General features: G+C 38.0%; 1 protein-coding gene and 1 long non-coding RNA gene across 8 annotated transcripts in view; one reads left to right on the top strand and one right to left on the bottom strand.

Annotated features, from left to right (window-relative positions):
• The first annotated feature begins 6 nt into the window (after nt 1-6).
• On the top strand, nt 7-26,870 carry LOC102494658 (uncharacterized). 2 transcript variants are annotated; one of them, XR_003548314.1, is made up of 4 exons: nt 7-88; nt 209-375; nt 25,801-25,930; nt 26,559-26,869. It is a non-coding gene; the product is annotated as an uncharacterized LOC102494658 (long non-coding RNA). The 2 variants fall into 2 exon arrangements; XR_337708.3 differs by lacking the exon at nt 7-88 and having other exon boundaries at nt 175-375; nt 26,559-26,870.
• The window catches only part of USP45 (ubiquitin specific peptidase 45), an 88,037-nt gene continuing 70,033 nt past the window's right edge, over nt 9,303-27,306 (bottom strand). For 2 of the 6 annotated variants that reach the window (XM_027769259.1, XM_006170905.3), the window contains exons 12-18: nt 26,542-26,598; nt 26,072-26,215; nt 23,436-24,108; nt 21,617-21,714; nt 15,721-15,807; nt 12,253-12,406; nt 9,305-11,599 (exon numbers count right to left, since the gene is read on the bottom strand). In XM_027769259.1, coding sequence (XP_027625060.1) covers nt 11,469-11,599; nt 12,253-12,406; nt 15,721-15,807; nt 21,617-21,714; nt 23,436-24,108; nt 26,072-26,215; nt 26,542-26,598 — 1,344 coding nt within the window. In that variant the 3' untranslated portion in view covers nt 9,305-11,468. Of the gene's footprint in view, nt 11,600-12,252; nt 12,407-15,720; nt 15,808-21,616; nt 21,715-23,435; nt 24,109-26,071; nt 26,216-26,541; nt 26,599-27,306 lie in introns of those variants that run through there. The other 4 variants (XM_027769260.1, XM_027769261.1, XR_003548312.1 and 1 more) reach the window with 4 other exon arrangements.

The following is a 27,306-nucleotide window of genomic DNA, read 5'->3' as shown; positions in this document are numbered from 1 at the left end:
CGACACCATTTTTGTTACGGGCAAACTCCCTTCGCCTCTTTGGTCAATACCATGCAATTCTGATGGTCTCTGTCCGTTACCTCTTAAGGTAGCCGGCGCCATTCCCGACCCATTTTCTTCTTTACAGTGGGCCGAAAGCCAAGAGGTTAAGTAGTGTTCTACACGAAGTCCTCGACGTGCCTCTTTTTTTTTTTTTTTTTAACTTTAGCAACGTGATCCTCGTGGAAGGGCAAGTATACTTTTCTCCCCAGGGAACACTCCCGCTTCGGAAAAGGGCTGAATTCCCGACGCTACTTTCAGACTACGGAAGAGTCCCAGGGTCAAAGCGAACCAGCTCTTGCCTAGTTGTTCGGTGCGCCCAGAGGGGCGTTTCAGGTAGGCCATCGCTTAGCTCGAACCTTCTCAGAGTGCCCAAGGCCAGGGTCTCACTAAGTACCGCACAGGGTTCCGCCTCCCGGAGCCTGTGAATGTGGCCGGTCTGGATCCGTAACGAAACCGGAGACTCGAGTGACCCCGCAGCGGTCACTGCCTTTGTTAATCTCAGAGCGCCGCGTCTTCTCCCGGGGACACTTGCTCAGCTCTGTTGAACCCAACTAGTCCAGATAATTCATTCTTTCCCTGTGACCTTAAAGGAAAAGTGGCAAGGAGGTCTAGTTTCTGCCCTACTCGGTTCCCCCAACTACAAAATGGCCTCCCTAAAGGACGTATGCAATGCACTTTCTCAAAAAGATTACTTCGATTCCACCGCATTTAACTTGAACAACGTTCAGGTATCGAAAGTACCAGTTTTCAGCTAGGAGCCATAAGTTGCAAGAAAAAAAAAATGTTCCAAAGATATAGGTTTATTAACTAAATCTTGAGAAGTGACTTCCCAGAAAGTAACGTAAAACTTTTCTTTTTTTTAAAAGAGAGATTTTTGCAATAGGGCGCGTTTGGTCGCCCAAGAGACAAGAGACAGAAAGCGAGAAATCACCCCCAAGAGGCACGCACACACACCTGGCGAGCGTTTTAAGCCGCCAGGTCCTGACCAGGTCCCGGACTCGAACAATGATGGACTACCTGGGAGTCCAGCAAGGCAACTATTACGCCATCTGCTGGTCCCAGTCTAGTATGATTTTTAAAATCACTGAATGGAACAAACTCTAGAAGGGTATATACCCTGTTATTAGTAGTTACCCCTGATTTGACCTGTGATTTTGTATATTTTCCATGTTTTTTTGCATAGGTTCTATTCTCGAGTTTATTTCTATGAGAAACATAATCAGGGAACTACTTCTCACTGAACCTAATTGCCCTCGTGAGATGGTCCTACTCCCTGTAATCCTGTAATTATTTCCTTGTTTCCGTAAGAAATTTGAGGCAATTTTGGGGGCAAGGATTTTTTTGCCCACCTCTACCCTCCAAGTGCCCAGCATATTGCTTAGAGCACAGAAATCTTTGCATTTGTCAAAAGGTTAATATTTTAAACAGCAACCCCAATGTAGGGTGATCATTTTGTACATGTATCCACTGACATGTAGAGGGGATTACTAAACACCTCACATTTTGTGTCTTGTGTCAGTTTAATGAGACCATACACTGGTATTTGCCAGACCAGAAAGTTTTACAGTTTCATTACCCTTCCCCAAACCACTCTTCTCTAGGACTTCCATATAACACTGTGATCTGATGGAGAGATCCGGAAAGCATAAGTATTTTTTCTCTTTATTTGCAGAAGAGCACGTGTGCTTGAAAGGGGGAGAAAGAAAAACAATACATAAACGTCTAGTGTTTTTCAAGTTGTCAGGGATGGGATTCAAACCACAGTCAGCCTTGTGGGCTCTGGCAACTTAATGCGCTGTGCCCAACCACTACACTTCAGGTCTGGCCTCAGGCAAGGAATTCCATACCAATTTTCTCAGGGTGTTTTGTTTTTTTTTGGTTTTGTTTTTTTGGGTTTTTTTTTGTTTTTATTTATTTTGGCCAGAAGGCAGGTGTACTTACCAGAGAGAAACAGAGAGGGAGAGAAAGCGTTCCGCAGTGGGGCATGGTCATGCTGCAGTCCCTTCTCCTCCATTTCTTCATCCTGTTGGGGTCTTGGGCACACATGCGCATGGGCCCAGCATGTTTTTCAAGCCAGGACTGGGATTCAAACCACTTAGTCCGTCATGTGGGACTCAGCCCCTTAACCACTAGTCCATGGAGCCAACCCACAACTCTAATTCTTAGGATAGTTATTTATGCATCTCCTAAAAAGTAGTGAGGGTATCTGGCATAATGAAGTATAAGGAGGATATGAAATATTAATAGTTATTTAACAATGGACAATACTAAACAATAAGCAGGTACTTGCCATTTAGGCTAGATTGGGAAAAGTAAGGTAAACCTACTGTGCTCAAGACTTCATTTTCTTATGTAAAACTTTTTAATTTGTGATTCAAACTATTATTTCTGTATTAATTCACTTCTGTGACATGGTAAACATTAGTGTTCACCAATTCTGATTCTCCATAGTATAGCACATAGAAGATTGTATTTCTAAGCCCTCTTAAAGATAGGAAACACGCTGTGAATTGCCTTTGGACAGCATGCTGTGGGTTAAGTGATGAAACCTTTCTGGACCTCTGCTTACAAGACTGGGAGTAGGTTGGTACCTCAGCCGTCATTCTAGATCACTGAGTTGATTGGTAAGAAATAGTTGCCAGAAAGACCTCTCAATCTGGAAAAAACAATAACAGAAAGAAAAAGCCTTCATGATGATGAAATAAACTTCTAAGGCTAACATATCTTGAAACAATAAAAACCATTAACTTAAAGGTTGGTTGGCAAACTAAAACAAAAAGCGGAAGTTAGAAACATTGCACTTTCTATAATGTAACAGTAAAACATTTAATGTAACTGTTACCCATGAAAAGCTGGGAGGCAGAAACCTATATAATGAATTTGCCTATAGACAGTGAAAAAAAGATACAGTGTATGGTGGGTGTTACTGGATACATCTGGCAAAGTAGTATTAAGGAAAAAAAAAAAAAGGAGCTCAAAAAAGAATGGGTGGCTTGTAAAAGCTGAAAAAAGGGGGAAATAAACATAACCAAAAATTCCGAATCTTACAAAGTTGGATTGTTCAACTCCAAGCAGGAGATAAACTTGAGGAAGTGTGTAAGTGACAAAGGATGATTAAAACTCAGCCTTGTAGCAAAGATCATAACTAAGGATATAAACGTACCTGGTCTGGAAAAAAATATGTTAATAGATTAAGAGTTTGAACACTAAATTTTTTCCTCACTTGGAAGGAATTGTGTGAGGATTGAAATGTGGTTAATAGTATGACTGTCTCATCAAAGTTTATAAAGTAGCTTTCATAAGATAGAGAGAGGTATGAGGGCAGGAAAGCAAAGAAATATAACCACCTCAAGAATGGTGTGTCTCAGAAAATTCTGATAGGGTTACTGGCACGTGAATCTGATTAGAAAGAGATGGGAGAGGCCTGATAAGTTTTGTTTTGTTTAGTTAAGGCAGCTCCCACCATGTTTTTGTTTGTTTGTTTTGAGAGGATTTTGCTATAGGGCATGTGCGCTTGCCAGAAAGACAGAAAGAAAGTGAGAAATCACCCCCCCCCCAGGGGATGGCCACACCATAATCCCGTCTTGTCCATTCTCTCTGGATCCCAGGCACCCACACACACACACCCAGTGTGAGTTTAAGCCACTAGGTCTGGGACTGGAACTGTGGTTGACTACTTGGGAGTCCAACGATATAGCCATTACGCCAATTGCTGGTCCCCCCCACCATGTTTTGATCCTCCTCCTTTGGCCTCTCAGCCAAAACTACAGATGCACATCACCAAAACTCAGCTCTTTTATTAGTTTTATTTTTTTTAACTTTATTTCTTCTAAGAGAGAGAAGTGGAGCCAGCAGGTGGCATGGTGGTTAAGGCATTGGACTCCCTCGTGGCCAGTCATGGTTCAAGTCCTGGAACTGGCGGCTTGCTTTCTCACTTTCTCTCTCCCTGTCTCTCTCTGGTCAAATTAAAATAATAATAAATATAAATTAAATATTTTTTTAAAAAAAGATAAGCATCACCATCAAAGTCCCCATGTCATAATCCATCCTAACCTGCTCAGACCACAGACACACATGTGCCCAGGATATAGAGGAAAGCTCCATGACACAAACCAGGGACCTGCCCATGTGAGTCCATCTGCAACATCGGGCCCTCCTGGTATTTTTAGACAGGACCTCGCTATTTTTCCCAGGCCAGCCTTAAGTTTGTGATCCTTCTGCTTTAGCCTCCCTGAATTGTGGGGATACAAGTACATGCCTGGCCATTAAGTCAGACTGGGAATCAAACCTGGGCTTCCCACATGCTCCCAGTATACAGAGCATAGTGTATCACTGTGGCTAGGCCTAAAATTTTAAGAACTGGGCTAAAAAGAAACTGTAAGCTAGGACCAGCAGGTGGCGTAATGGTTACATTGCTGGACTCCCACATAGCCGACCATGGTTCAAGTTCTGGACCTGGTGGCTTAAATCTCATGCTGGGCACGTGTGTGTGTGTGTGTGTGTGTGTGTGTGTGTGTCCACCCAAAATCCCAAGAGGAGAATAGAGAAGCGATTGCAGCATGGCCATCCCCCCAGGGGATGAGTTCTTGCTTTCTGTCACTGTCTCTCCGGTGAGCGCATATACTATACCCTATAGCAAAAATCTATCTCAAAAAACAAACAGAAAAAAAAAAAAAAACACACATAAGCCTTAGCTGAAAGAATGTGGTTATTCCAAATTAAAAAAAAAAAAAAAATTAGTACTAACTTCAGTCCCAGTCTTCTAGGAAGTCATAGTTGTGCAACTCCAGAAGATAGCATTTTCCTCAATAGCGATTCAGATATAACCAAGGTTAATTAAAAAAAAAATCCTTCTAGAAGAGAGTCTGAGGTCACAGAGAACAACAAAGGGATTCTTCCTAGAGAATAGACAAGAAGTCGAATCATGAACATATCACATGCCCAGGGTAAGGGACCCCGACAGTATCTTGCATTCTTCTTCCTTTTCCTGAACAAGAATGTTTATCGTGGTTACAGTTTCCCTGTTCTACTGCTGTACATTAAGTATGTGGAAAAGAGAATATATCCTTTTGGTTCCTGGGCCTCCAGACCAGTAGGAGCAATAGTTAGACCTGGCATAGAACTTCTAGAGAGCCTGGTCTTATAGGATAAAACTTTGCGTGGATGGAACTTTTGGATAGTATACTTTAAAAAAAGAGAGTCACTGTGTTCCACGTATAGACAGAAGGGTAAGCTGGGTATGTGGAGACCCGGAGGGTAGGTGTGATAGAGACTTAGGGGTGCTTACATGTTACCGTCTTCCTTTCTCCTAGGGAGACATACCCTTCCTAGTCATCCTTCCTTGTAATGTAACTAGGCAGGGTCATATGACACTTCTGGCCAATGGATTGAGAGTGACACATCCAAGATGCAGAACCTAATTACTGATATATAACCTTTTAATATTTCCCCCTCTGCCACAGTGGAGAAACCTGATGTTGCAATGGTAGAGTCACAAGATGGAATCATCGGCTGGCAGAGTAGCCGTGTAGAGAGCAGTTGCCTTTGGCTTCAGGGAGCCCATGAACCTCTGAAATTACATACAAATACTTGGGACATAACGTTTTTCTTTTCTTCCTCCTTTTCTTCATTTCTTTCTTCTCTTTTTTTCTCTCCTTCCTTCCTTTTTTTCTTTTCTTTTTTTTTTTTTGAGAGATTTTTTTCCTATAGGGTGCGTGCGCTCACCTGAAAGACAGAGACAGAAAGACAGAAAGCGAGAAATCACCCCCCAGGGGGGATGGCCACGCTGCAATCCCTTCTCCTCCATTCTCCTCTCGGGATCTTAGGCACGCACGCACACGCACCTGGCGTGAGTTTTAAGCCACCGGGTCCGAGACGCGAACTGCAGTTGACTACGTGGGAGTCCAGCGACAGCCATTATGCTAACTGCTGGTCCCGTTTCTTTAAAATTTTCAGAGAGCATTTGTACTGACTGGAAAGAGATAGGGGGAGGGGAATGAGAAAGCACCCCCTCATGAGGGATGGTCACTGCAGTCTCTTTCCTCCGTTGCTCCCTCTTCTAGGGATTTTGAGTACGCACACAAAGGTGCCTGGGATGTTCTTCAAGTCCTCGTGTCCAGTGCTTAAAACTGCGCAGGTGGCCATGTGGAATCCAGTCACCTTAACCACTATGCCACTGCCTGGCCCTGGACATTTATTTTTCTGAGAATATACAAATGTTAAGATTTCTCTTTCTAGTCTCTATTTTGCCTGAAGAGAGGGCTCCAGAATTAAGCCCCACCCTTTCCCCAATATTCAGCTTATCCTTGGTACTATTAGGACTAATATCACTGTACTTTTACGAATCTTCTTTTTAGTTTTTGAAACTAAAAAGTTTGCATGCTTGCCATAGAGAGAGAGAGAAAGTGAGAAAGCAACCCCACAGACCAGGTGACTAGTGCAATCCCCTTTCCTCCACTCTCCCCTCAGGGTTTTGGGCACAGGTGCACACATGCCTGGTGGTTTCTCAAGACACTGGGTCTGGAACTCGAAATGCACAGTTGGCCATACAGGATCCAGTGCCTCAACCACCATGCCACCACAGCACCTGCTGGCCCTCACTGTGCCTTTATCCCTAGGACATTCTTCACCTCTTGGACCCTACTTGCCACATGGCTCTGTAGGTAATTCTGCTTCATTTTCCTCTGTCTCATTACTACTTGACATATCTTTCCCTCATTCCCCACCTTTTTGGATTTGTCCCTTGTATTCACTGCTGCATTCCTAATGCCTACTATAGAGCAGGTATTCAATTAACACGTATTTAATGGTTGAACAGATGAAAGGTGGCCCATAACTTTGATCATTATCTTAAAGATCTTCTTGATCCAAGAAAAGGTTAAACACAATCAGGTACATAAAATATTACCTAATGAATTATCCTGTCAAAATAACTCAAACATTTTGAGAATCATGTGAAAGGATGAAGATTTACTCTAGTAGATACTGAAAATTGAGTGAAAGTAACCCAAGATACACAGTTGAGGAAGCTGCTATTCAGTGAATTTTTTTAAAAGAATTATTTATTTATTATAATTTGACCAGAGAGGAACTGAGTGAGAGAAAGAGAGAAAGAGGGAAAGTGAGAAAGCAAGCCACCATGTGTGGGACTCAAACCGTGGTCGACCATGTGGGAGTTCAGCACTCTTAACCACCACACCACCTGCTGGCCCGTAAGTGCATCTTTATGCCCACCCCACCCCCCACCCCCCAAATCCACAAGTATCCATTGTGAAGGTATTTGGAGGTATGATCTTCTGGAGGTGATTAGGTCATAAAAGTGGAACCTTCATGAATGGGGATCACTGTCTTCATAACAGAGACACTGAGAGACCCTGTACCCCTTCCACCAGTGAGGACACAACAAGAAGGCTGTCAGTTGACCAGAAGTGGGCCCTCACTTCACCAGACACTGAGTCTGCTGGCACTGAATCTCCTGGATTTCCCAGGCTCCAAAACTGAGAGAAGTCTAACTTTTTGTTGTTAGTAAGTCTCCCAGTTTATGGTATTTTGTTGCAGCAGCCCAAGTAGACTTAGGATAGAAGCAAATACAATGTTGATAGAAGATTTTGTCAATGCATACAAGAACTCCAGGACTCTCTTGTATCAAGTAAGAACAATATTTATTAACCACGTTTATATAATAACACCAAAATAATGCTCAGTAAGTTACATAGCTATTTCCTAAAAACACTGCAAAAAAAGTAAAGATAAAACAGTAGGAAGGACATAATGAATTTATTACTCAAACTCAAAAATATAATCTTCTAAGCAAATTTGAATTGATTCCTACATAAACAAAAACTAAATATATAGAAATAGTCTCTTAATGCAACAGATAGTACTTAAAAGCTCAATTTTATTGCACATAACAGTTTAGGCCTATTTGATCAGGTATCATGCAGAAAAATAAGTTGTGAATATAAACTTCAGAAAATTAAGCTGGATGTTATTTTGTACTACAAAAAATATATGAGATTAATATATTTCACAGCTTAATCTTCAGGAAATTTTATCCAGCTATTTAATAAGATCACTGATAAAAATCCTCACACATGCTAGGTAAGAGCTATTAAGTATAGTAAATAGCTCTGTTGGTACCTTAATAAAAAGAATAGGTATCAACTACTCTTTGAATTGATACCAACTATCACTTTCCTTTGCCACTTAGAAAGGTAGGTCTTCACATAATTCTTAAAACCATGACATGACAAAATCTTAAGTATAGATGTATATTTGGTTAAGTCAAAAATTCACATAACTGGTACATAATCAAAATTTTATCATTTTAAATACGAAAAAAACTAGAGAAATCTGAGAATGGCCATACCCTGTTAACCAATTTCTAAATAAAGCTAGTGAAATCTCTGTTTTGCTTCTTGAATGCATTTAGTCAAACACTATAGTAGCAGTGTTGATGATCTGTAAACATTCTTATGTATTTGTACTGTTTCCTGAGATGATCTAGAAACTATTGTTATTACAGTAGCCTCATAATTTAATATTTTTGCAAATGTGCTTTGGAAATACTCAAAATAAAAAAAAATTAAATGTATAATTTAGCTGCTTTCTTTATTACAAAGCTATTTTTGAAAATTCTAGAGTGTCAAATCAAATTTACCCTATCTTCAGAAAAAAAAAAATCACAAATTCTAGGACCAAAAAAAAAAAAAATAGATTTCAGAATTTGCTCATTTAACACTAGGAAATAAAAATAAAAGGTTTTGGTTTTTTAAGTTTTCCTATAGGATGCATGGACTAGCCAAAAGGGGGTGGGGGGAGAAAGTGAGAAATCACTCTACAGCAGGGATAGCCACTTTACAGTCCCTTGTCTTCCATTTCCTCTTGGTATTTTAGGCATGCATGCACACATGCCTGGAGTGTTTTTCAAGTCATATATACAGGTCTTGAACTATACAGTTGGCCACGTGGGATCCAGTTGCCTTAACCTCCATCCCATCTGCTGTTCCCCAAAGTATCTTATTTGCATGATATTTTTGGAATAATGTCTAAAAACCTGTGTAGATCTTTTTTTTTTTTTTTTTTGGGAGAGATTTTCACTATAGGGCGAGTGCGCTGGCAAGACAGAGACATTAGAGACAGAAAGCGAGAAGTCACCCCCCAGGGGGGATGGTCACGCCGCAATCCCTTCTCCTCCATTCTCCTCGGGATCTTGGGCACGCACGCACACGCGCCCAGCGTGAGTTTTAAGCCACCGGGTCCAGGACGCGAACCGCGGTCGACTACGTGGGAGTCCAGCAACATAGCCATTACGCTAACTGCTGGTTCCCTAGATCTTTTCATTTAAAAAGATCATAAAATAGTGTCCACACAGTGTCTGACCTGTAGCAGAAATGGATGTCTGTCTAGATATCTATCTTTGAAACAAGAAATAGGTGACCATCCAATGAAAAGTGCATGCTTAATATTTTTTTCTAGGAAAAAATGAGGTGACCTAATATCCACTTCATTTGAGAGAAAGGAATGATATTCCCTATTACCAATATAGCTGACTTGAATATAAAAATTTTACCTAATATATTTTTTCAAATCCACTGCTGTCCTACTGAAATCTTCAATGGATTAGTTAAACAGAAAATACTGTAAACTATCTTCTACAGTATACATCCTGACTTTGCATATTAACTTATAAAGATGTATTTCTCCATGATTTCATTGTTAGAATCAAGAAAAATACTACTACTGAAATTTTAGCAACTTAAAAATAGAATTTGCTCAATGACTTTGTAAAGCTCTGCATTTTGTATACTATTACCATCTTTAACACAAATCCATTTCATGCATTATCAAAAGGCAGCACTGATAACAATAATATTATATATACTTATGTTAAAAGAGTCAGCCTTGGTTAAATTTTCTCACAAAATATCTAAAGCCACTATTTTTATCCCTTTCCAAGAGGAAAATGAACTGGGACTGGCACACCCCGAGTTCTTGCCTGTGGTACTATTTATTTGCACTAATGATTAGATGCTTGAACAATGCAGTAATGTTTTGATTCAATAATATGACACTGAAAAGGCAACTTGTTTTGAAATTTAAGCCTAAGTAACAGTAATATTTTTCATGCCAAGTTTCAATAGCTTAATAATTTATAGTTTAAAGGGTGAAAACTACCATCTTTTTGCTATTATTTTCTTTGAAAGAAAATCGAAAATGAGAGCCATATGCCCCATTAAAATAAGAACTCATTCCACATGAATGCTTTCTAAAGATGAAGAAAAGTGATCTCAAAACCATGTTTAATACTGAAATAGAGAAGTATAAAATGTGCTATCTGTCCCTGTTAAGTACAAGAATATATTGTTATCTACAAATGTAATTCAATAATTTATACTTCAAAGATATCTTCTGTTCCATATAGATTATCATCTGTTTACCAATTATGTATGTTCTAATTATCTATAATTATTGGTTCTATTATTTTCTATACAACTATACGCATTTTTGTATAGAAAAATACACCATGATTTTTCTGATGACCCAATATATTTTGGCCTTGGCAAACAACCTTCAAGTTATCCTTAACTCCACTATGATAGGCTGAAAGTATATTTGCAAAATGTTTAAATATTTTTAGTTCTCTAAACTTCTAAGTAATAATCTAACCAATATGTTATTTGTGAACCTATGATACTGAAATTACAGTGATTCCTTTTTCTATGGCTGAATCATAAAATGTATGACAAGGTGTTCCTTCATGTACTTAGGTGTTACAGTTACACTTTCCAGATAGTAGTACTTCTGTACCACTGGGCAGCCCTGAGATGATTTTAAATAGAGTGGTACATGGACAAAAATTCTTTATTAGTTATATGTATGTTTATTTTAATATTTATTAGAAAAAATATAACAGGCATTTAAAACATGGAATATAATTGCTCAGAACAAGGCTAAGGTTAAAAATAAGACTAAAAACTTAAAATACTAAGTAATTAATGGCACAGGAAATATCTATATGAAATTAGAAAGGTGGTATTACACTTAGAAAACACTGTCTTAAGCAATGATTGAATTGAGCCAGCATCATTTCTGCATGCTTCTCATAATAAATCATACATCATAAAGGGGTTTCCTCTCCTATAATAAATTGGGGAGGGGGTTGTCCCCCAGGACAAATATTAAAAAAAAAACATGTTATTTCATTTAAGAATATAATATAAATTTGAAAGTACTGAGTACATTTAATTTACTTTAAAAGGTTCACCAAAATGATGACAAATTCAGGAGCATTTGAAAGACGTGCTATCGTGCTATTTCCTCCTACAGAAAAGAGCAGACTACAAAGGCACATTGTATGTTATGGTTATCAATGCAGCATTCACATAAAAATGACATCATCATTAACATGAACCATGAATGAATGATTATAATATTCTTTCATAAAAAAGAAGGTAAGCTTGTGCACTAAGTGCTCTCGATTCTGGAACCACCTGAACGTAAGTGTCACTGACATGGACCCATTGGCCTGCTGATTCACTATCGGCTTCTTTCAAACCTAACAAAACACAAAAATGTACAGTTTTATAGTAAGTATGTTTTATGTTCTTTAAATTATAAACAGCAAGACATTCATTACAAGCTGTATTTATCTAATGCTAGGTCTTATTACAATAATTCGTTTCTTCTTGGATTAAACATCTTTCAAAATGAATTTTTTCAAAGAATCTTATGAATGTCAAAGAATCGTGGATTATCCCTAGTTAGTAATACTTTAAATATCTAGTGAAATATTACCCTTGTAACTATTTAATTGCTCAGGGAAAAGGATAATTGTCACCAAGAGAGAAAAAGAAAAAAGCAAACCTAGTTTGATGACCCATGAGCAAAGTCAGCAGATTTTAAGCTCCAACTCTATACTGATGACTTGATATAGTTTCAAAAACTTCTTGTATCATTAAATAAAATACAGCTTGATGGCAGGATACAATGACCCAATACCTTGAAGAGCCATATGTCACTTCATATTGTCTAGAAAGATACAGTCTTACACTATTTAAGATTCTCTAAGATCAAGCACTCTTGGATTTAAGTATCACTTAACATTGACAAAGTGAGTCCACTTGAGATGCCCATCAAATAATAACATCTCTTCCAGGAAAGGAAGAATCCTTTTTTTTCTTAAGAATAAAAAACACTTAAGATACATACCTGGTACATTTTTCTTTCCAGTGATATGCTCCAATAATTTTTTGGAGACTGTTCTCACTTTCACATAAGCGGTGTAGTGACCACCTCTCATCGAGCCGCTATGTTCCACTATGCCATAAAGACCATAAAGAACTTCACTCCCCAAGCTTACATTCTTTTAAACAAAGAAAAAAATCCAAATGAGTAATACTTAGTAAAATATTATTGAAAAGAAAAGTAAATAAATGTCTATTAAAACTACATTGAGCTACCTTCCCACGTGTATTAAAATAGTAAAAACGCAAAAGCTTTTTTTTAGGGAAAAAGTATAATACACACATTGCATAAGAATCAAGGGCTACAATCCTTATACAAGAATATTTCATGTTAACTAGCTAAATTACATATATTTTACTCTTGGATTCATCATACCTATTTTTAGGATTCTATCCTACAACTGTATGAGCAAAATGTAAAAAGACATGTACCAGACTATTGCAAGACTATTTGTAATGTGCAAGGCTGTCACAGGCCAAAATGTCCATAAATCAGGGACTACTTGAATAATATATGATGTATTCACAAAATAGAGTATTACACCCCTTGTAAAACAGTGCAGGCAAACTACCTCTGAATACTACTTTGGAAAAATCTCCAATATATAATGTTAAGAATAAGGTAACAAATGGCATAATTGTTACGTTGCGGGACTCCTGTGTAGTCGACCACAGTTTGAGTCCCAGACCCGTGGTTTAAAACACACTGGGTGCGTGTGCATGCGTGCCGAAAATCCCAAGAAGAGAATGGAGGAGAAGGAATTGTGAAGTAGTCATCCCCCGGGGACGGCATGATGAGGGGGCATGGTTTCTCGCTTTCTGTCTCCGTTTCTCTCTCTCCAGCAAGCACATTTTTGCCCTATAGCAAAAATCTCTTAAGAAAAAAAAAAAGAATGTAGTAAAAGGATACATGGTGGAAACTACCATTATCTAAGAGGGGAGATTCAGCTATACCTACCTATCTGCTTCTATTTTAATGACAACAGAAAAATATAAGCCATTATCCGAAAATCCCAAGAAGAGAATGGAGGAGAAGGAATTGTGAAGTAGTCATCCCCCGGGGACGGCATGATGAGGGGGCATGGTTTCTCGCTTTCTGTCTCCGTTTCTCTCTCTCCAGCAAGCACATTTTTGCCCTATAGCAAAAATCTCTTAAGAAAAAAAAAAAGAATGTAGTAAAAGGATACATGGTGGAAACTACCATTATCTAAGAGCAAGAAGAGAATGGAGGAGAAGGAATTGTGAAGTAGTCATCCCCCGGGGACGGCATGATGAGGGGGCATGGTTTCTCGCTTTCTGTCTCCGTTTCTCTCTCTCCAGCAAGCACATTTTTGCCCTATAGCAAAAATCTCTTAAGAAAAAAAAAAAGAATGTAGTAAAAGGATACATGGTGGAAACTACCATTATCTAAGAGGGGAGATTCAGCTATACCTACCTATCTGCTTCTATTTTAATGACAACAGAAAAATATAAGCCATTATTTTTTAAATGGTTTTCTAGGGACCAGCAGATAGCATAATGCTTATGTTACTGGACTCTTACATAGAGAAACACAGTTCAACTCCCAGACCCTGTGGCTTAAAATGCATTCCCAGGCATGTGTGTGCATGCTCAAAACCCCAAGAGGATCGAGAAGGGATTGTGGCATGACCATCTCCTGCCCCCGGGGAGTGATTTCTTACTTTCTGTCTCTCTCTCTCTGGGAAGTGCACACACCCTATAACAAAAATCTCTCTCAAAAAAAAATTTCTTTTCTGTAAGGTGAAGGAAGAAACAGGTGGAATAGACGTGGGGAAAAGTAGACTTGAATTTATCTTGTTTAGTACATTTGATACATTTGTCTTTGAAACTATATAAATATTTTATATAACTATTAAACAAAGTTAAATTTTAAAAAGCAATTCCCAAGGGGCCAGCACGTGGGCATGGTGGTTGATGCGCTGGGCTCCCACATGGCCTACTACGGTTCAAGTCCTGGATCTAAAGGCTTGCACTTTCCCTTTCTCTCTTGATGGTCAAATTAATAACAATTAATTTAATTAATAATTTAAAAAAGCAGTCCCTAAACACATAAGTTTAAAAATACACAAATGAGGGGCCAGCAGATGGCGTAATGATTACATTGCTGGACTTCCATGTAGTTGACTGTGGTTTGAGTCCCAGACCCCGTGGCTTAAACTCATGCTGGGCGCAAGTGCATATGCACCCAAGATCCTGAGAGGGGGATCAGCAGTTAGTGTAATGGCTATGTTGCTGGACTCCCATGTAGTCAACCACGGTTCAGATCCTGAACCCGGTGGCTTAAACTCATGCTAGGCATGTGTGCATGCATTCCTAAGATCCCAAGAGAAGAATGGAGGAGAAAGGACTGTGGCATGGCCATCCTCCCCTGGAAAGTGATTTCTCGCTTTCTATCTCTGTCTCCCTCTGGCGAGTACACGCTCCCTATAGCAAAAACCTCCCCCCCCCAAAAAAAAAAAAAGATCCTAGGAGGAGAATGGAGGAGAAGGGATTGTGGCGTGGCTATACCCCTGGGCAAGGGGTGATTTCTCAATTTCTGTCTCTGTCTTTCTGGCAATCACACACACCTTATAGCGAAAACCTCTCAAAAAAAAAAAAAATACACAAATGAACAGTATATCCAGTTTGTGGCATAATCATACAGAAAAGAACCACTATTGTCATGTCAAAATGAGCTGACATGAAGTAGCTCTTAGTAGCTAAATATGGTCCCGGCAGACTCCTAGAGCATGAATAGAAAGAGTAATGTAGATTAAGGTGGCAAGATTCCACATGGCTGACTGTATAGTTTTGAGTCCTGAACCCAGAGGCCTGAGAAAAATGTTGGGCAGGGTGTGTGCATGCTCCAAACCTTGAGAATGGAGGAGCAGGGACTGCGATGTGGTCATCCCCCCACAAGGGGTGCTTTTTTTCTCTCTCTGGCGAGCACAAGTGCCCTATAGGAAAAAAAAATGTAACAAATTAAAACATATTTAGGGCTGGCTTTGTCTCCTGTGAGCACATACACCCTCTAGCAAAAATTAAAATTTCCCTTCAGAGAAGAATCTTTGTTTTTCCCATAGGCCATGCATGCTCACCTGAGAGAGACGGAGGGAGAGAAAGTGAGAAATCACCCACCCCCATCCCCCAGAAGGGATGGCCTTGCTGCAGTCCCTTCTCTCCCATTCTCTTGGAATTTTGGGTACATGTGCACGTTGTGCCCTGCATGAATCTCAAGCTGCCAGGTCCAAGACTCAGACCTCAGTCAGCCACATTGGAGAACAGCATCTTCACCACCACACCACCTCAGGCCCCAATTAGAATCTTATTTTTAAAATAATAATAATGACTAACATATGGCCTAATAAGCAATACATAGGATACTTTCATGCATATGATTTGCAAAGCAATGAAATATCTTAATATACTGTACCTTACATGTAGCAGAACAGAATGGTGCTAAATCAAGAATAAGTGGGAAATCTACATGTCTGTTTACTTTACGAAGACTCAAGCCAGCCTTAAAAAGACAAAATAAATTTTATACAACAAACTTAATTAAATCTCAAGCACTGCATTTGTTAAAACCAAATTAGGAATTCCAGAAGTTAGTTTTTTCTGACATAAAAACATGACTAATGAATAGTCCACATTGATATGACTAAGTTAAAAATTAAATGTCATAAATTGTTACTGCAAAGATTATTCATTCACATGGAAATTTTTACTTCAAACAATAAGAGAAATAACTTCTTTCACTGTGTGACTTTTCAACACCTAAGGAGAAATAAATTCAATGTGATAAAAGCTAAGCTGCTGACACATATATGCATAAAAATATACCCAGTTAATAGAGTCAGGAGCCTAGTTTTCTAAGCCTTACTCAATGACTGGTTAACATTAAACTTGACTGTAGGCGAACTCATCTAGGTCAAAGCAGAAAACAAGTACAAATGGATGAGATTAGATCCTTTTCAGATCTAAAATTCAATGATACCCATTATGAAAAAAAAAATCTGACCATTCAAAAACATTTTATCAATAAATGTTATTATTATATAAATCAATATGAACCTACATGTTAAGTGCTACCTCTTTTTCTATTTTTAATTTCTAAAGGCAGACCTTGAACAGTGTATGCATTGCACTATTTAATGGTAATAAAAACTAGCTGGGGGGCTAGCAGGTGGTGTGATGGTTAAGATGCTGAATTCCCACATGACTGACTGGTTTGTTCAAGTTCCAGACCTGGTGGCTTAAAAATCACACTAGGTGTATGTGTATGCCCAAAATCCTAGGAGGAGAATAAAGAAGGAATTGCACTGTGGCCATCCTTCCTAGGGAGTGATTTCTCAGTTTCTCTGGTGAGCACTTGCACTCTATGGTAAAACCTTAAAAAACAAAACAGAAACCAACTGGTAGACTATCAAAGATATTTTGCTGGAGCTCCAAAATAGAAATAGACTCTGGTGGTGGGATCCACTTTGGGTGGATAAGAATTATTTGGGAAGATAAAGACTTCCATGCTGGGCTGTCTTAACTTCAATGATTTGTCTTTTTATTTGCATACTAATCACATAATTTTACTGTAGATCTGCTGCCTTATTTCTTACCATTCTTTAAAGAAAAAAAAAAAAAGCTTATTTCTTTTGCCCACTGACATGTTTTTAAAAAATTTCTGGTAGAGGGTGTGTACACTTGCCTGAGAGACAGAAATCTTCCCATCCTGTGAGGATTTTGAGCATGTATGTACATACACACACACTACACACATGCCTGGCCTGTGTTCCAAACTGCTGGGCTTGAGATTCTAACTACATGGTCATTCATGTGGGATCTGGCTTCCTTAACCACTAGGCCATTGAGCCAGTCCCTGACTTGTTTTTCAAATGATCTTTAGAAGATTTAACATGATGGGGCTGGCAGGTAGTATGGTGGTTAAGCACTGGACTTTCACATGGCCAACTGAGGTTCAAGTCCTGGACCTGGTGGCTGGCTCTCTCACTTTTCTTCTCTCTCTCTCTGATGAATGAATGTGCCTATAGCAAGTTAAAATAATAATAATAATAAATATATATTAATAATAAAAAGATGATGATTTAACATGATATCTGACATAAAACTATGAACTCACGGACCAGCCCTATAGCACAGAGGTTAAGTGCTGTGTATACAAAGACAGATGCCACATGGCTAACCACAGTTTGTGCCCCAGCCTAGTGGCTTAGAAAACACACTAGGTGCATATGCATGTGTGCCTCAGATCCTGATGGGATGGAGAGATAGAGGAAAAAGGATTGCAGCATGACCATATTCTACTGGGAAGCCCATTCTCTGTCTTTATGAGCATGAATCCACTAGCAATTTTTTTAAATTATAAAGTCATGCCTCAGAATTATTCATCTGTATTTAATATTTTTTTTTTGGTCTCTTTTTTCATCAGGTAACCTCTGTAAGCAGCTGATATATTCCAGCACTGTCTGAGATGATTTCAGGCTAACATGTCCTCCTCAATCAGTACTTTGATACTGAGAAACTATCCCAGTAATAGAAAAGATGGATCTTTTCCCGAATGATAAGTTTTAAAAAATATCTAGCCTTAGGGACCAGCAAATAGTGTAATGGCTACGTGGCTGGACTCCCATGTAGTTGACCATAGCTCGAGGCACGGGCCCTGTGACTTAAACTTCACCCAGGTGTGGGTGTGTGCCCAAGATCCCAAGAGGAGAATGGAGGAGAAGGGATTGTGGTGTGGTCATCCCCCCTGGGGGGGGGGTGATTTCTCGTTTTCTGTCTGTCTCTGTCTTTCTGGCAAGCACATGCAAAAACCTCTCAAAAAAATATGTATATACATATATATGTATATATGTATGTGTGTGTGTGTGTGTGTGTGTGTGTGTGTATATATATTTTTTTTTTTTGGACATTTGCAGTCCCCTGCTTTTTTTTTTTTTTTTCCCCTCACCCAGATGATAGATTGCAAATACTCTCCCTGTGCCACCAAAATATAAATCTGAGGGGCCGGCAGGTGGCGTGATGGTTAAGGTGCTGGACTTCCATATGTCTGACTGTGGCTCAATTCCCAGATCTGGCAGCTTTCTTTCTCACTTTCTCTCTCTCTCCTCTCTGGCCAAATTAAAAAATAATAATAAATAAAAATAAATAATTCTTAGAAGATATATATATCTGATGGCTTGAACACTGGACATTTAGGCTAGGCCTAATCTGTCATAATCTATGAGTGATTCACATTATGTTTATCTTTAGTTCCTTTTGATAGGTTCTTAGAAATTAAATTACTTAGTCAAGAACAATTACTCTTTAAAAAAATTGTTTTATTTGAAACATTACTTAATGGTCTTGCTGACCATTACTAAATTGTTTTCTAAAAGATGTTACCAACTTACACCCTTGCTGCTGGCAAATGAGAATACTTCTATCCCACTTTTTTTTTCATCATCACTACTATAAATTTGCTTACTTGGACAGGTTAAAAAAATTATCTGGGAGCCAGCAGGTGGTGTGGTGGTTAAGGGCACTGGACTCCCATATGGTTGACCATGGTTCTAGTCCCAGACCCGGCAGCTTTGCTTTCTCACTTTCCCTCTCTGGTCAAATAAAAATAAACAAATATTTTTTTTAAACAAAGAGTATAAAAAATAATAATCTGACATTTTATTTTACAGTTCTTTGTTCAGAAGGATGAATTTTTTTGTACTTTCTTAGAATTTTCACTTTCCCTTCTAGACCTCTCAATTGATGTTCTTTACTCACTTAACTATTAGATGCTTGATCATTTTCTTATTGATTTTTAAGAGCTCTTTATAATTACAATATTCATCATTTCACATACTTATGACAAAGATCTCTGTCCAGTTTTATATGTGCCTTCATGTATTATAGATGTTTCCGATATGTAGCTCTGGTGATGACAGAGAAAAGGCTTTCAGAGATACTATAAATCTAGGAACAGACACTTGGCTAAAGGACTCTGCTCTACACAATTCTCAACCCTGGAAATGGAAATGTGGCTTTGCTGACATTACATTTCACTTGATAACAGGAAGGGACTGAGCTGTCCGTCAATATTTCCATCGAAGGACACAAACTCTTTAAGATAGTTGTTCCTAAACAGAGACTTAAGCACCAAATATAAAACTGTGGCAAATCATGAAATTAGCTACTGCAATCTGACATGGTCCTCTCTTGTTGGCAGTCACTGAGATGCAATCCTCCCCATAAGCATTCAGATGTGCTAAGACGATACATCTGTGCTTGTTCTCCCTGGCCCTTTTGCTCCCACTGAGTTTCTGTAACCTCGGCTATCGAAAATCAAGAACTTAATCCTTCTGTGGACTAGAACGGAGGTGGAGGGAAAAATCTCTTCCTGTCCATTGGTTGCCTACCTGAAATGTCACAAGGCTCTCAATATTTTTCCTTGAAATTCTCTCATGGGTTTTATACTTAGTTTTTCACACAGAGGCCAAGTTAAGAATTCACCTCATGGGGCTGGCAGGTGGTATGGTGGTTAAGACACTGGGTTAACACATGCCTGACCACAGTTCGAGTCCTAGACACATGGTGACTTGCTTTCTCACTTTCCTTTTCTCTCTTTCTTCACTGTCTCTCTCACGGGTCAAATTTTTTTAAAAAAAGAAAAGTAATAATAATAAATAAAATAAAATAAAATATTCTTTAGAAGTTCACTTATGTTTTCCCAAAGCCTTTGTTTAATAAGAATTATTTTATTTATTATTATTATTACTATTTAATTTGCTATAGTCATCAGAGAGAGACAGAGAGTAAGTAAGAAAGCAAGCCGCCAGGTCCAGAACTCAAACCACAGTGGGCCATATGGGAGTCCAATGCCCTAAGCACCCCACCACCTGCTGGCCCCTCTCTAAGCTTTTTTGATCCTTTGTTTTATATAACTAAAATATTTATATGAGGGGCAGCTGAAGGCCTAGTAATTAAGGGAGTTGGATCCCACATGGCCAACTATGAAGTTCAAGTCCAGACCTATGGCTTGAAAAAACATGCTGAGCATGTGTGTGTGTGTGCCCAAAATCCCAAAAGGAGGGACAAATGGAATGGCATGACCATGCCCCATGGGGAAACGCTTTCTCCTCTCTCTCGGTCTCTCTGGTGAGCACATGTGCCCTCTTGCAAAATTTTAACAATTCTGTTTGGAAATAATGTATATATTATATACAGTAAAGCTCAAAGTTTTTATTTATTTCCTCAAACAACTATTTTTCTTAAATCCTTCACTAAGTAAATCTAGTTCCTTTCTCAAATATTAGGTCATTGGAAAAGTCATGACATATTTTTTTATGTTTTCTATGCAAAACTACATCATGACTTTCAAGACAACCCAATAATTTGAAATTCTTTATCATAAATGTAATAGCTTCTAAGTACAGTACTCATGTTTTATTTATTGACAATTCTATCCATACTATTTTAATTATTATGGTTTTATTTTGAAACAGGTATCAAAAAATAATTCCTTCCTTTTAAAATATTTTAGGATTTTTCACTTACTCATTCTTCCAGAATAATTTTAAAATAATATTTTAAAAGTACCCCAAAAAAGTGAAGACAAGGCATTGGGTTAAAACTATAAATAGAGAAAAACCTGGCATATTTTGACTGGCTCCCATGTAGATTCCTACAGGTATAAGGCTTGCCTTGGAGCCTTTTCTGCATTTAGTCTGAGACAACTGTGCTCAGCCCGAGCACCCTTCTCAGCAGGATCATGAGAGTCCAGAAGGGCATTGCACCTTGCTACTTCTTGTTTTCTTAATAAAACTTACTTTCCATCTTACACACCTAGAATACTATTTAGGTTCCTACTATCTAAACCTGATATTGTGAATTAAACAATAATTAGAAAAGTCTTACAAATGTTTTATTATGGCTTAAATAGCAAAATCCCATATGACAGTTGTTTTAAAAATTATTTTTAGTTTGCTATAGGGCACATGCATTTGCTGGAGAGGGAGAGTGAGAAAGCATGCCTTGGGTGGGGGGGGGCAGTGATAGTCACACTGCATCCCTCCTCCTCCATTCTCCTCTCAGGACTTTTGGACTTGCATGCAGCTAGTGTACCCAGTGTGTTTTTCAAGCCTCCAGGTCTAGGACTCAAGCTGCAGAGTTGGCCATGTGGGATCCAGCTGCCTTAACCACCGTACCACCAGCTGGTTCCCATATGACAATTTTTTTTAATTTAAAAATTATTATTGAATCCTTAACAATATTTTCCAGAACTTAGGACTCTATAAAACACATAATGAAAATGACTACAGTGCTACTAAAGGGATATTTACCTGATGGAATCTTTTAAGATGAAGAATTAGGATAGCTGGAACAGCAGAAATGAGCAATTGCTTTCTAGCATTAGTATAAATCCCTTCTGCTTTCTTTTCTACATGAAACACAATAAATTTATTTGTAAAATTTCATTTTACATTTTATCTGCCATAAAATAAATATTTGTACAGAAGCATGCCACATTTTTTAAAACATCAGAGAAACTGAACTTTTTGTTATAGGTTGCCTGTACTCCTTTCCAAAATTTCATTAAGTGAAAGAGGACTTTTTTGAAAAGGTACACACACTTCTAAGACAGAATAAAAGAAATGATACTTGCAACAAAATTTTGGCAGCTAGAAAGCAGATGAACTAGCCATAATTTATATCGATGCCTTTTAGCTAAAGATGGCCAGAAATACACCTGTAATTGAAAAAGTTGGGTTGATTACTTACTGCAGTGCAATGAGAATACACACCATGGGGAGCCATGGGCATTTCAGTAAGAGATTGTTATAAAGGATTTATGATAGGATTTGAATATGGCCAATTGCATATTTAACTTGGGTTAAAATTAATTGGTATTTCTTCTTTCTCCAATCTAGCTATTTCTTTAATTACTAGTGTATAAAGCATGTCTTTATTCTCATGCTTTGACATCTAAGGTCTTGTTAACTTTGGAGGGATAACTCCTCCTGAGATAGCAAATTTGATCAGATAATAAACTTAAGCATGCCCTTCATGTGCAAATCAAACAAGCCAGAGCCTAACAACTTCCTTAATTGGGCTTTTACACTCCAGGTCATGTCCACCTTCTTCAATCACTCCGGTGCCAAGTACCAGATAACTACAGCTCCTGTAACCTGAACAGCCCCTGTAACCCAGAACTCAGGAACATTCTAATGCTTACTCTGCCTCACCTATTCCTTTCCCTTGCTCCTTCTGCTGCTTACTCATCCTGTTTCCCAGGGTGGCACTGTGTAGGATGACCTGCCCCATTTCTCGGGAACCAAGAGTTAAAACTATTAATATTTTTTCAGTGGCAGTCATTTCCTAATCACTTAGCTTCACCATACCTGGATAACAATAAAACCTGTTTTAAAACAACGCTTCACTAGGAATCAGAATCTTTCCAGTTTAATCATGGCTAGAGATACACTGAAAGTTTCTTACTTGACAATTTCTATTTTTGCCACTTTTCTTTTTTTTTTTTTGTTTTTAAGAGATTTTTGCTGTAGAGCTTGTGCGCACCGAAGAGACAGAGAGAAAGAAAGTGAGAAATCACTGTCCCCCCGGAGGGGATGACCACACCACAATCCCTTCTCCTTTTTTCTCTCAGGATTCTGGGCACACATGCACATGCACCCAGTGTGAGTTTTAAGCCACTGATTCCAGGACTCTAGTAGCAGTGGACTACATAGGACTTAACCATTCCACCATCTGCTGGTCCCTCTTATATTGAGTTTACAGCAGATGGATAGATTGATAACATTAATCTCATTAATATATATAGTGATATAATTATAAATTTTAGTAATATTTCTTCTGGAACTAGTTCAGATTGTTAGTTCTATCAGGTGGATTTGCATTTTCAAGACAGAGATGTATACTTCGTGCCCTTCAACTTATTTCAGTGAAGATTTATTCTGTCTAGGCAGGGTCTTAGCTGCTGGGGTACAAACATGAATAAAACAATCCCTGTACCCAAACAGCTCAAGTATAGAGTGAGATACTTAGGTTCCTCTATTTGAGAATCTGTAATCCACTACTCAAATAACCCATCAATACTTTAAAATAAATAAATAAATCAATAAATAAATAAATAATTTTAATTACCTGCAGAACTGGTTTCCTTTTGGTACTTTTGTTTCTTTTCAGTACAGTTCTCACATAGAAGCTTATTATTCCCCATTAGTAATTCCATAGATGTAAACTGATAGAGACAGGACTGAATTGAACACTCTTTAGAAGTAGTTACATAGCTCTGAGAAAGGGTCTGAAAAGCATTTTGGGGACTGTGGGACCTCATATGTTTCTCCTCTGAAAAACATAAATTATTTGGAACATTTAGTGGCTGATTTTCTTTGTGAAAATCCCTCTCTACAGTTACAGTACTGCTCAAATGAAGTTCAGAAATAGCTTCAGCCATTCCATCATCACTGTCCGTCTCCTTGCTGTGCAGCAGTTCACTTGCTGATGGGAGGGGAAGCTGAGAATCTGGGTGCACACAGGATCTGCTAGGGGATCTAGACAACACCGTCTGCTGTAAAGCACTTTCAGATTCGGAAGCCTCGCTGTCAGCATCAACACTACTTTCAGAGTGGCTGGCTTCCTTTTCACTGCCATCGGTAGGGCTTTCATTCAGAAGTGACTCAGTATTCACGGTATTTGCAAACACTGAAGAATCCCCACTTATCTCAAGGTTTTCACTTTTCCGGTATATGACAACAGTTTTCTCTTCTCCAGATGAAAATTTTCTTACACGTTTTCTATCATGAATTTGTTGATTCTGTAAGTTGACAGTATTTTCAGAGAAAAGAATCTTGTGACCTTATTGAAAACACATTGCCCACAAATCTCATTTAAGCATCCCTTATTAAAGAATACTATTTCTCTAGGATCCATTCTTAAATTTACCCAAACAAAGATCAAAGGAAAGTACACTAACAAACACCTCTAAATTAAATCTTTACAAAAGAAACCAACAGTGGTTACCTATTTGTGAGGAAGGGAAAAGAACTTTTGTAAAACAGGGCTGGGGGGCAAACTTTTCAAATATAAGCCTTCCTATACTTGGTGATTTTTTAAATATAGAAAGTGTACTACCTACTTTTTAAAAATTACAAAAGTAAATTACATGCTCTATGATAACATAGTGTTGCCTGGCTACTATATAGATCTGGAGAAAAATAGTTGATCTGTAACAAGTCTCTGATTTGCCAACAAATTGTTTTTTGATCAGACTCAGAAGTGTCAATTCTGTGTCTCGTGATACTGCGTTACAAAGATAAAACAGTTCAAATCCCAACCCAGCAGCTTGAAAAACACGCTGGGCGCATGTGTGTTCCCAAAAGTTTGAGAATGGAGGAGATGGAACTGAGAGATGGTCATCCCCCTGGGGGGATTTCTCACCACCCCTACCATCTCTCTCTGGTGAACACATGTGCCCCATAACAAAAATTAAAATATATAGTATTACCATTTAGAAACACTGATTACATAGATCTAAAGTTGTATTGGTGAATGTTTTAATGATTCTAACAATCAGCTGGTTTTAGAAACTTCTGAAGAGGACTAGTCTATCTATCCCTTTTTCCCTCCTACCACCAGTGAAATATAAAATTACCTATTTCCATTTTTGTTTTCTTCTTGGTGGATAGAAAAATATTTGATTCACTTAAAGTATTCTCTTTAAGTATATAATATAAATTAGCGGGACCAGCAGTTAGTGTAATGGCTATGTCACTGGACTCCCACATAGTCGACTGCGGTTCGCATCCCAGACCCGGTGGCTTAAACTCACGCCGGGTGCGTGTGCGTGCAGCCCCAAGGTCCCAAGAGGAGAATAGAGGAGAAGGGATTGCAGCGTGGCTATCCCCCCGGGGGGGTGATTTCTCGCTTTCTGCCTCTCTGTCTCTCTCTGTCTGTCTAGCGCATATATATACACCCACACACACACATATATATATATATATATATATATATATATATATAAATTAGAAAATTAGAACCAAAGAACAATAAATTAATTCTGGGGGGAAAAAACAAAAAACAAAAACAGGAACTACTGAAAAGAAAGCTTTATGGGACCAGCAGGTGGTGTACTGGTTAAGGTACTGGACTCACACATTGCTGATCATGGTTTGAGTCCCAGGCCTGGTGGCTTAAAAATCACACTGGGTATGTGTGCAAGTGTGCCCAAAATCCCAAGAGGAAAATGAAGGAGAAGGGATTGTGGTATGGCCATCCCCCACCTCAGGGATTGGGGGAGTGATTTCTCACTTTCCCTCTCTCTCTGGCAAATGTTCTTTGCCTTATGGCAAAAAGAAAAAAAAAAAAAAAACACTGAAGAAAAGTTTAAAACAAAACCTAAGTATGTATAAGACAATTGCAGAAATTTAAATAATGACACAATACTTGGTGCTACTAAGAGATAATTCATATAATTAGGTATGATGATGGTAAAGTATTTGTCTTTTAGAGCTATCTATTGGAGTACATATTTGGATTGATTCATAAAAACCTAGGATGGGAGAAGAAGTTAATGTGGGACAGAAAAAGCATGATAAATCAGCTAACGCATGATTAGCTATGAGCTGATAATTATGAAGGTAAGAAACAGGTACATGGGAGTTTATTATACTATATTTTCTGCTTTTGTATATCCTTTACATTTTCTTTAAAAATATGTTAAAAGATTATATATATTTTAAAAAAAAGCCTACATGTCTAACAAATACTCATAGTCTTACCTTCTCTTTAGATGAAGCATGCTTCATGGAGGCTCTGGGTTGATGAGTATTTTCTATAGTAACAGTGCTACTGCTTTGATCATGATCTGTCTTCTGTAAGATTCTATATTTATTCATTCTTCCCAAAAGTACAGGTTTTGAAACCTATATGGATGTCATATTCAAATACAAAATTTCTTTAGCAAATAAATTCTGAATGTTATCATTTTAAAATTTCTAACTAACTTAAAATATAAAGATAATTGTCTTAACATTAACTCTCAAAATATAAAACATAAGGATTTTTAAGTTCCTTACATATAAGAACTATATTATACTATTTGCACATGTATACAAACCCCAATGTCAAGTACACTGTAAAAACTTAATTATATGTAAAAAAAAAAGATCAGATATATGACAATACACTCAATAGATGTATAAATAAATGCTCTTAACAAAAGCCCATTTTACAGTTTTTTTCCCCTTACCCTTTCTTCTCTTATAGGAAGTGAAATATCAACAAAAGGATCATTCACTGTGGAGATCTTGAAAAGGAAACAGATTGAGAACTTCAGTTAGAATTCTAGTATAGACATGTAATTTAATAAAGTATCAAATTGAGCTTCCCGAGGAACTTAAATTTTAAGTTTAAAACATGTTCCTGGAACGAATAGTGACTTAATTGGGAATCACAGCACATTGTTAATCAAAATAAGATATTTCCAAATTTCAGTGAATGTAAACCAGTTGAAGTTTATAATAATGTCAATATGTCTAACCTATATATTTAAAGGAACTTCAAAATAAACTTGTGTTTAATAAAATTGATTGACTAAAGAGACTAAACATATTTTTCATAAAATTAACAAACAAACAAAATAGAAATGTTAAGAAAAAAAAAAAAAAGAAAAACCCTCCAGTGCAATTGTAATTACAGATGCCTTAGGATAACTGTTTTAAAAGATACTCTAGCAGGCTGGCAGGTGGTGCAGTGGTTAAAGGCACTAGATTCCCACATGGCCAACTGTGGTTCGAATTCCAGACCTGGCAGCTTGCTTTTTTATCTCTCTCCTCGCAGCTTGCGTTTTTATCTCTCTCTCTCTCTCTCTCTCTCTCTCTGGTCAAACTGAAAAATAATAACAAGTGGAATTAAATAAATAATTCTTTAAAAAATACATAAATAAAAGATACTCTTGGGACCAGTAGATGGTGTAATGATTATGTCACTGGACTCCCATATGGCCGATGTGGTT

Source organism: Tupaia chinensis, unplaced genomic scaffold (genome assembly GCF_000334495.1).
Source record: "Tupaia chinensis unplaced genomic scaffold, TupChi_1.0 Scaffold149168_1, whole genome shotgun sequence".
NCBI lineage: Eukaryota > Metazoa > Chordata > Mammalia > Scandentia > Tupaiidae > Tupaia > Tupaia belangeri.
The sequence above is the reverse complement of the archived record's forward strand: the minus strand, read 5'-3'. Positions and strand labels throughout refer to the sequence as shown.